This window comes from Zootoca vivipara, chromosome 2 (genome assembly GCF_963506605.1).
Source record: "Zootoca vivipara chromosome 2, rZooViv1.1, whole genome shotgun sequence".
Classification (NCBI taxonomy): Eukaryota; Metazoa; Chordata; class Lepidosauria; order Squamata; family Lacertidae; genus Zootoca; species Zootoca vivipara.
Genome location: NC_083277.1, coordinates 13,524,822 through 13,535,486, shown reverse-complemented (window position 1 = coordinate 13,535,486; position 10,665 = coordinate 13,524,822). Strand labels below are relative to the sequence as shown.

Genomic DNA, 10,665 nt, shown 5'->3' with positions numbered 1-10,665 from the left:
AACAATTAAAAAAAAAAAGTCATGTAAGCACAACCAGAATCCTCCACTCATCCAGAACAGCCTTTGCTACCTTCTCCAAGTGTTTTGGACTACTATAGCACCTACGGTATTATTGGCCGGAACTGATGGAAGTTGTGGACCAAAACATCTGGAAGGCACGAGGTAGGCAAAGGCTGCTCCAGAGATCTGCAAAAGCCTGAGATGGAGGCGGGGGGGGGGATGTCATTCACATAGAATTGTAGAGTTGGAAGGGACTTCGAGGGTCCTCTAGTCTAACCCCCTGCAATGCAGGAATCTCAGCTAGAGCATGCCTGACAGGTGACCATCCAACCTCTGCTTAAATACCTCCCAGGAAGGAGAGTCCACAACCTCCAGAGGGAGTCTGTCCCACTGCTTCGGGGGGGGGGGGGTTATATTAATAATTTTATTATTTGTAGCCCACCCATCTGACAAGGTTGCCCCAGGCACTCTGGGTGGCTTCCAGCATATACAAAACATAATAAAACATTAAACAATTTGCTCTAAACCATCTGTTTAGTTGTAAATTTAAAAACATTATATATAGCCGGGTTTCTCAAACTTGGGTCTCCAGCTGTTGTTGGACTACAATTCCCATCGTCCCTGACCGCTGGTCTTGCAAGCTAGGGACGATGGGGATTGTAGTCCAAAAAAAGCTGGAGGCTCAAGCTTGGGTTTGACGTCCAAAATGTATATCTATTTCAGCATTTTGGAAATGGGTGCCTGACAAATCGATGAAGCTGACAAATCAAAGGAGCCTCTTTCTTTATTTGCTGGAATAAGGAGACAAAAATGCCGAAGGAAGCAGAATATTTATAGTTTTTATGCTTCTTTGTTTACGGAGGAGGAGCACCGGGGCATCATTGCGCACGCGTCAGTCTTCCCAGAAGGTTGCATTTTGAGGAGAAAACTTGCTGAAGAGACTACAACTCCCAGACTCCACTGAGCCCAAAATTAGGAACGGAAGACTACCTCTCCCAGATCTTTGGCTTTTGCGCCCCTGGAGTGGATCTGAAGTACCGGCCGCTGGAGGATGTTGCACTTTCGTTGCACGGGGAAGCTTCCTGCAAGAGCAGAAAAATGAAGTTGCAACTTGCGGAGGACTAAGGCGATGCATTGCTTGCAACGCCGTCGGCAAAACAAACAAACCACCCCAGAAGAGCGTCTGGTTCCATTTGCTGCTGAAGTTAAAGAAGGTTAAAAGCTTGTCCTGCCGGGGATATTTTGGGGAGGCGGGGGGGGGGGGCGAGATCATTCCTTTGTTTGCATCTGCCATGGGTTTGAGAGTAGATCGCTATGGAGCTCAGAAGAGTGGCTGCCCTTTTTCGGTCCCTGGAAGAATGGAAGGGGCAGAAAGCGAGCCAGGGAAGGGAAGGGAACGGGGGGGATGGCGGGGCGGAGGGACGTGAAAGAAAGAGGTCTGGTGAGAGCTTTGTGTTCAAACCGGTAGCGTAAAATAAAGGGTGGAAAGCTGGAGGGGACGGGGAGCTCAGCCAGTGCCAGACAAAGGAGCCATAGGAGTTTTTGTGAGAGGCAGCGAGAAAGAGGAGAATGCATATTCCCATCGTAGGAGTCAACTCCAGGGGGGGCAGGGCACCCACAAAGTCAATGAGAAAATCCGACCGGCTGCAGTGCGCTGCCTCCGAGAGAGAGAGAGAGAGAAGCAGTTTAGCTCTGCTCTTCACAAGGCACCCCTTTTCCAGAGGTGGGGGGCTCGGACGCAGAGGCACCCCTCCCCACGGAAAAGGGTGCCTCACTGGCTGTGGAGAGGAGGAGGAAGAGGAGTCGCTTCCACCCTCCACCACAACACGGATGTGCAGTGTCACATGCGCTACATGCAGGTGTGTGTGTGTGATGTCGCACGTCCAAATTGCAGCCGCATGTATGCACAATCCCAAGGGCAAGATGGCGCCCCTGATTCCCATCACCTGCCTTTGGGGTTCCTTCCAACTCTACGATCCCATTATTCTGTTATATATAATCTATATACCTCGGTTTAAGTACACAGTTGGTTCCGGAAGTCTGTACTTAACCTGAAGCGTACTAAACCTGAAGCAAACTTTCCCATTGAAAGTAATGGAAAGTGGATTAATCCGTTCCAGACAGGTCCGTGGTGTACTTAAACTGAAGCGTACTCAAACCGAAGCGTACGTAAACCGAGGTATGACTGTATTATCATATATTATCATCCTCTATATCACCGTGTTTTCCCGAAAATAAGACACTCTCTTTCCTCAAGAAGACACAGTATGGCTTATTTTCAGGGGGTGTCTTATTCCAGCGTGAAGGAGGGCAGCGAGCTGTTGCCAGGAGACGCCCATGTCTTATTTTCAGGGTATTGCGCAAATGCTTAGAAATCCTGCTACGGCTTATTTTATGGGTATGTCTTATTTTCGGGGAAACAGGGTATCATACAGTATATTATCATCCTGCACTTAAGAATACAGTGGTACCTCTACTTACAAATAACTCTACTTACGAATGTTTCCACTTACGAATGGAGCTCCGTCCGCCATCTTGGATGCGGTTTAGATAGGATTTTTTCTACTTACGAATTTTTAGATAGGGTTGCTTCGACTTACGATTTTTTTCTCCCAATGCATTCCTATGGGATTCGACTTACAATTTTTTTCGACTTACAAATGTGCGTTCGGAACGCATTAAATTCGTAAGTAGAGGTACCACGTAATGGAATGTCAGAATCGAAATGGGCACTTGCTCTCCATCCAAAGGCAAGGGCTGTTGGAGGCTGCATGTTTTGGACCACCAGTGGTGGGAAACTGCAGGAGAGGATAACAGAATAATGGGGTCGTAGAGTTGGAAGGAACCCCAAAGGCTCATCAGGGATCCCAACAAAAGCATCATCCATGGCAGATGGCCATCCAACCTCTGCTGCAAAAACCTCCAAGGAAGGAGAGTCCACCACCTCTTATAGTCAGAAAGTTCCTCCTGGTGAAGAAGGCTGCTGTGCTTGGGTCCTGCTTGCGGGCTTCCCAGAGCCCAATGCCAGTTCTTGGGAATAGAGCACAGGGTATTGCTTGTGGGCTTCTCGGGAGGGGGGGGGAGGTCTGGTTGGCCACTGAGAGCAGGATGCTGTACCAAATTTATCCAGTAGGACTAGTCTTGCCTTCTGGGGCAACAGAGGAAAATGTGTTGCCCTCTTGTTTGTGACAGCCCTTCGAGAATCTGAAGAGCCTCTCACTAACCAGGTCTCCCCACACATTGGATATATTCCTCCTTCCCACCTTGTCCCAAGTAGGGTTGCCAACTGTCCAGAAAATGAAAGGAACCTAGCCTGCTCCCGTGTTTGTGGCATCTTCTCAAACCACACTTGATTCAGTAGTCTTCCCTTCTGCGCTGTACGCCAGCTTTCCCGTACATTGTGCCCCTCCCAGATGATTTGGACTACAACTCCCAGTGGCCCATATCAGCATGGTCAATGGCCAAGGGTGATGGGAGTTGTAGTCCGAAAGGTCTGGGAGGCCGCCATGTTGGAGGAAAGCTCTCCACACCGTTAGTAGCTATGTCTTGCCAAAGGAGTTTGCCTAAATCAGGAGTTTCAAAGGCCAACAGGCGACCAGAGGCCCAAGGAGGCGAAGTGACCTGGTGGTTTAAAAAGACAGAGGTGGGGTGCGTGATGGTCTCTGGGTGGTGTTTAAAACTCTCATAATCTCTTACCACTGGCTGCACTGACTGGGGTTTATCGGAGCTGGCAATCCAACACAGGCTTCCCACACTTAAGATAAGATAAGATATCTTTATTGTCATTTTCCCCTTGCGGGAACAACGAAATTACTCGGTTGCTACATCCACTCCAATAAAGCATTCCGCATAATCCAAAATTACAAAAACCTAATTAAAAACAGTAAATATAATACAAAATAACAAGTAAAATAAGATGACTTCAAAGTCCAGGCTTTCCATTTAAGGCCAAAATCGCTCTAGAGAAGAAACTGTTCCTGAGACGGCTCGTTCTTGCCTGCATTGTTCTATATCTCCATCCCGATGGCAGGAGCTGAAAGAAATGGTGACCAGGGTGCGTTGGATCTCTTGATATATCTATTGCTTTTCTATGGCACCTGGTGGTGTAAATTTGTTCTAAGGTGGTGAGTGAGCAGCCAATAATGCTCTCTGCTGTTTTAATAATTCTACACAGCCCTGCTCTGTCCTGGGAAGTACAGCTTCCATACCACACACATAAACCGTATGTGAGCACGCTCTGTATGGCACAGTGATAGAAGGCAAGCAGCAGCTTTTTTTTAGTCCAGTGGGAGGGAGGGAGCCTACCTCACAGGGATGTTGTGAGGGTAAAATGGGAGGCATTATACACCTCTGAGCTCCTTGAGGGAAAGGTAGAATATAAATGTAATAAGTATTTTGTTGATTGATTGATTGATTGATTGATTGAATATACCCGGAGGTCTCAGGGCGGTTCACAGAAAAGATCACAATACATAAAAAACAATACCCATCCCAAAAAGAGCCGCATTTTAAAAGCGCATAGGATGGCAATCAAATCAACCAAAGGCCTGGTTTAAAAGGAACTTTTTTGCCTGGCGCCTAAAGGTGTATAATGAAGGCGCCAGGCGGAGCTTCCCTGGGGAGAGCATTCCATAGACAGGGAGCCACTGCAGAAAAGGCCCCGTTCTTGTGTTGCCACCCTGCAGACCTCTTATGTAGGAGGCACATGGAGAAGGGCCTCAGATGACGATCACAGAGCATACTCTCAGTGTGTATAACTTGTTACGTGGTCGACTCTTCCCAGACTGCATCTTTGGGGAAGAGCTGTAGCAAAGATGATGATGATAATTTTATTATTTTTGTTACAGTCGTACCTTGGTTTTCGAACAGCTTAGTTCTCAAACGTTTTGGCTCCTGAACGCCACAAACCCGGAAGTGACTGCTCCAGTTTGCAAACTATTTTTGGAAGCCAAACGAGCTTCCTGCAGCCAATCAGAACCCGCACTTTGGTTTCCGAACGTTTTGGAAGTCGAACGGACATTTTGGAAGTCGAGGTAAGGCTATATTTATATGCCGTCTATCTAACTGGGTTTCCCCAGCCACTCTGGGTGGCTCCCAACAGAATATTAAAAACACGATAAGACATCCAACAATAAAAACTTCCCCGTGCAGATCTCGGCTTCAGTTTGCTGCCTCTCCGTTAAGGAGGACTTGAGATGCTGGAGGCCATACAAGGTGGATAAAGTGCATGAGCTGCTAGAAGGTAGCTAGCTTCCTGTGTTGCTCTGCAGATTCCTCATCATAAGGCTAGGAATAAGATAGGAAAGTGCTCCAGAAGGTCATAACTACAGCCCGAAAGATTATCAGTTACCGCTCCCATCTCTGAAAGAACTATACAGTTCCCGTTGCCTTAAAAAAGCAAATACTATTTTGCAGGATTCATCTCACCCTCGACATACTCTTTTTGCACCGTTGCCTTCAGGCAAGAGATATAGAACTATTAAATGCTACCGGTATACTCCTGGGCTGCATCAATAGGAGTATAACATCTAGATCAAGGGAGGTAATAGTACCACTGTATTCTGCTCTGGTCAGACCTTACCTGGAATACTGTGTCCAGTTCTGGGCACCACAGTTCAAGAAGGATACTGACAAGCTGGAACGTGTCCAGAAGAGGGCAACCAAAATGGTCAAAGGCTTGGAATCGATGCCTTATGAGGAACGGCTTAGGGAGCTGGGTATGTTTAAGCTGGAGAAGAGAAGGTTAAGGGGTGATATGATAACCATGTTCAAATATATAAAATGATGTCATATAGAGGAGGGAGAAAGATTGTTTTCTGCTGCTCCAGAGAAGCAGACATGGAGCAATGGATTCAAACTACAAGAAAGAAGATTCCACCTAAACATTAGGAAGAACTTCCTGACAGTAAGAGCTGTTCGACAGTAGAATTTGCTGCCAAGAAGTGTGGTGGAGTCTTCTTTGGAGGTCTTTAAGCAGAGGCTTGACAGCCATCTGTCAGGAATGCTTTGATGTTGTTTCCTGCTTGGCAGGGGGTTGGACTAGATGGTCTTTGTGATCTCTTCCAACTCTATGATTCTATGAAATCAAGAACAAATAGATTAAAAAACAGTTTTTATCCAAGAGCTATAAACCATCCTAAATGCTGTAACTAAATAATATGATCTTGGGAGTTGCGATGTGTGTGTATGTATGTATGTGTATATGTGGTTGTAATTGTTTTTGTTTTTATGGGACGGCATTCAATTTCGTTGTACTATGTACAATGACAATTAAGATATATCTATCTATCTCTCTCTTTCTCTATAAGGCGACTCTAATTTCCCTGCCACCACACATTTATTACTGTGTTCGTTTCCCTCCACTTTTTAAAATCTTTATTTTTCCTGACATGCCTTTTTCACCCAGGCTTGGGAGTTTATCCTGTCTCTGTTTTGCTTTTTTCACCCTACAGATGGCTCAGGCGGGAAAGCATTTGTGCCCTACCTGCGGGAAAGGTTTTGCTTGCAAGTCATGGCTCGTCACCCACGAGAGAACCCACACGGGAGAGAGGCCTTACAAATGCTCGGAGTGCGGGAAGTCTTTTGCAGACAGGTTGACCTGTACAAAACATGAGAGAATACACACCGAGGAAAAACCCTATAGATGCTCGGAGTGTGGGAAATGTTTCCGTAGGAAAGCAGAGGCTGTGGTGCACGAGAGGACTCACACCGGAGAAAAGCCCTACAAATGTTCTGAGTGTGAGAAATGCTTTGCTCAGTGTTCTCACCTGGCGGTTCATCGTAGGGTCCACACCGGGGAGAAGCCTTATAAGTGCTCGGACTGCGGAAAGTGCTTTGCTCACAAAGCGCACTTTGCGGACCACCAAAGGCGGCACACGGGCGAGAAGCCTTACGAATGTGCGGAGTGCGGCAAACGTTTCGTTCAGCAGTCACAGTTTGTGTGCCACCGGCGAGTCCACACGGGAGAAAAACCCTACAAGTGTTTCGAGTGTGGGAAATGTTTTCCTTACTACAAATCCTTCATGGGTCATCAAAGGTTGCACACGGGAGAGAAGCCTTACAAATGCATTGACTGTGGGAAGTGCTTTGCTCAACGGCCGCACCTCGTGAGCCACCGGATACGCCACACGGGCGAGAAGCGCCACGAATGCCCGGAGTGCGGGAAATGCTTCGCTGACCGTTCCGGCCTTACAGTCCACAAGAGAGTCCACACGGGAGAGAGGCCCTATAAGTGTTCCGAGTGCAAGAAATGCTTTGCTCAGCGTTCTCAGCTAGCAGTCCACCTGAGATTCCACACGGGAGAAAAACCCTTTCTGTGCCTGGATTGCGGGAAAGGTTTTGCTGATACCTCAAGCTTGGTGCAACACAAAAGGATACACTCCGGCGAGAAGCCCTACAAATGCTCACAGTGCGGGAAAGGTTTTGTGGGAGGTTCGGGCCTTAAAAGGCACCAGATGGTCCACAGAGGAGTGAAACCTTGCGAATGCTCCGAGTGTGGGAAATGTTTTCCTTCCGGTTCGCATCTTGTGCGGCACAAGAGAATCCACATGGGAGAGAAGCCCTATAAATGTATGGAATGTGGGAAATGCTTCACGGATACCTCAGCTTATGTCTGCCACCTCCGGGTCCACACAGGAGAAAAACCCTACAAGTGCTCGGAGTGTGGGAAATGCTTTGCTTATAGTTCGGCATTTGCATACCACCAGCGAATTCACACGGGAGAGAAGCCCTACCATTGCCCCGAGTGTAGGAAGTGCTTCTCCAACAGCACAGCCTTCTCTAGACACCGTGAAGCCCATTGCGGAGGGAAAGCCGAGGAAGGGCACCAAGACATCATCACTGAGTCATTAAACCCGCTTGGACAAAGTGAAATAGGACCTTGGGTCTCAAAGTCAGTAACAAAAACATTCTGAGAGAGAAAGAGAGAAACGTTTATACAATGGCAAGGCACAAGGTGTGGCCGGAAAGTTCGGTGAATGGTCACAGAAATCGGGCAGCGAGAAAGGATCGAGCATACATACCATACAGGTAGGCCCCCTCTGATACAAGGCACCGTTGACAACGTTCGTAGAACTGTTGGAAACTTCTGGAAAAGTCCTCTTTTCGTACTGCTTTCAGATCCCTCGTCACAGCAGCTTGGACGTGTGAAATGTTGGGAAATCTGTGCAGATTTCATTTTTGGAAAAAGAAAGAAATCCGGTGGGGCCAGATGAGGAGGAATATGGAGGGTGGGACGACTCAGTAACCTCAGTAACGATTTCACGCAGAATATGCAATTCTTCCGCCATCATTCGGACGGATGGACGCCGATCCTGCATCAGTAACTCATGAACTTTTGCCGCCGTTCTGTTCGTCGGCCGTCTGCCAGACATGAACCAGCTCAGACTTCCTTATCCATTGAGCTTCTCTGGTAGAGGGAAGAGAACAAAGGCTTGGTTACCTGGTCACTCCCAAGAGGAGCTAAGCCTAGCAGGACAGCTTACTCTATGCTTTTAACCCCTTACTTGAGCACGTGGTCCTTTTTCCCTGTCACCGCCTCTATCTGCCACAGCTACTTCCAGAAACAGATCACAATCTGCCCTCACTAAATATATGCCACAACCACACAAGCCTTCCATTCCCAGCTCCGGCCTAACTGCCCCCAAACTACCATTTTCCTGGCTTTCCAAACCCCTTAGCAACGGTTGCCGAGGTTGCCCCAAACTGTCTCACTATTAACTACTTGCAGACCTAACATATTGAATAAGAGAACAAGAAGAACATATGCCTAAAGAAGACTGGGAAATGTTTATTGAATATATGGAGGAAAATTGTGTTTATTTTAAAACATGGGCAGCATTAAGATAAATTCAACAGTGTAAATACGTTTTGAAGGATGTAATAATGGAATACTGAATGGTTTAGTTTATATAAAATATGCAGGGATTTATGTTGTGCAAAATGAACCATGGAAAGAGAGGAAGGGAAGTCACTGACATTTTAAGGTTGCTGAAGTGAATATTCTAAAATGTAAAACAGAAATTCGATTCTAAAAAATTAAAACTACAAAACGGAAACGCCACAAACACAGATTCACATGCACCGCCTGCCAACAGAATTGTTCAAGAACGGCAATAATAAAAGCTAACGCTGGAGACCGCTTCGTGCCGGGTGTGAGTTTGCATGGGTGTGCCAAACTTTCCGTTTCCCTCCAGGAAATTATAATTCCCCCAGGAGTCTCAGCCTTCTCCGGTTCACGTTCAGCTTTAAATACCTGTAGATGGCGTTGCTGAGAGAAGGGTGGGGTGGGGAATCACCAGCAAATAGTTTTTCTCGCCCTCCCATAATACCAGAACGCGAGACCATGCAGTGAAGCTGAGTGTTGGAAGATTTGGGAGGACAGATTATTTATTCACACCACATACACTCAGAACTGTGGGATTTGCTCCCGCAACACGTCCACCAGCTTGGACAGCTCAGTTGGTTAGACTAGCATGGTGCTGATAACACCAAGGTTGCAGGTTCGATCCCCGGACAGATGCATATTCCTGCATTGCAGGGGGTTGGACTAAATGATCCCCGGGGTGCCTTCCAGCTATGAGATAAAGCTTTAAAACTCCCAGAAACTCCAGCGGGTGCAGAATGCAGCAGCGAGGCTCCTCACGGGGTCCTTGCCATGGGAGCATATTCACCCAGTCCTTTACCAGCTGCACTGGCTCCCGGTGGAGTACCGGGTCAGGTTTAAGGTGCTGGTTTAGACCTTTAAAGCCCTATGCGGACTAGGACCCTCATACTTACGGAACCACCCCACAGAGGACCCTAAGGTCCATGAATAATAACAATTTAAGGGTCCCAGGCCCTAAAGAGGCCAGATTATCCTCCACCAGGGCCAGGGCCTTTTCAGTGATGGCTCCGACCTGGTGGAATGTTCTGTCCCATGAGACTAGGGCCCTGCAGGACTTGATCTCCTTCCGCAGGGCTTGTAAGACAGAGTTATTCCACCTGGCCTTCAATTTAGCCTCATCCTCCATTCCTTTTTCCCTTCCCTTTTTCTATGAAGAAACCCTTCTGGGCCCCCACATTTAAATTCTTCCCTGGTCTCCTTGCTGGCCTTAGCAAGACTAACTTGGCCAGTTAGCCCTGGCGATGCTACATTTATATTGTATTTTATGCTGTTTTAAGCTGTTTTTAAGTCGTTTTTAATCAATGTTTTGTATTTGTTGTTAGCCGCCCTCAGCCCAGTTTCTAAACCAGGAAGGGCGAGGTATAAAAAGTATTTTATTATTATTATTATTGGGGGGGTTGAACAATTTCAGAGAGGAGGAGGATAAGGCTATCTTCCAGAGATGGCAAGCCTCTGAGCACAGTTGCTGGGAATCGCCAGTGGGAAGAGGGCTGTTGTACTCGTGCCCCACTTGCAAGCTTCCCATGGGCCTCTGGCTGATCATCGGGATAACAGGATGCTGGTCTGATCGAGGAGATCTGTTCCTGTGTTCCGAGGTCATACCCATACCATACCATCAGGCTTCCTCAGCCTCGGCCCTCCAGATGTTTTTGGCCTACAACTAGCAAGAGGGAGCTGGGTATGTTTAGCCTGGAGAAGAAAAGGTTAAGGGGGTGATATGATAGCCATGTTCAAATATATAAAAGGATGTCATATAGAGGAGGGAGAAAGGTTGTTTTCTG

The 10,665-nt window shown here is 47.3% G+C and overlaps 1 protein-coding gene across 3 annotated transcripts; it reads left to right on the top strand.

The window, feature by feature from the left end:
• The first annotated feature begins 668 nt into the window (after positions 1 to 668).
• On the top strand, positions 669 to 10,603 carry LOC132591568 (zinc finger protein OZF-like). 3 transcript variants are annotated; one of them, XM_060270717.1, is made up of 3 exons: positions 669 to 1,214; positions 4,848 to 5,033; positions 6,453 to 10,603. In XM_060270717.1, the coding sequence occupies exon 3, from the start codon at positions 6,453 to 6,455 to the stop codon at positions 7,911 to 7,913; it is 1,461 nt and encodes a 486-aa protein (XP_060126700.1). In that variant the 5' UTR covers positions 669 to 1,214; positions 4,848 to 5,033; the 3' UTR covers positions 7,914 to 10,603. The 3 variants fall into 3 exon arrangements, with proteins under 3 accessions (XP_060126700.1, XP_060126702.1, XP_060126701.1); XM_060270719.1 differs by lacking the exon at positions 4,848 to 5,033; XM_060270718.1 differs by lacking the exon at positions 669 to 1,214 and having other exon boundaries at positions 4,277 to 5,033.
• The last annotated feature ends 62 nt before the right edge of the window (positions 10,604 to 10,665 follow it).

Bases quoted from the DNA above. Each gene is read 5' to 3' on its own strand.
- LOC132591568 (XM_060270719.1), top strand. From the start codon at position 6,453: ATGGCTCAGGCGGGAAAGCATTTGTGCCCTACCTGCGGGAAAGGTTTT.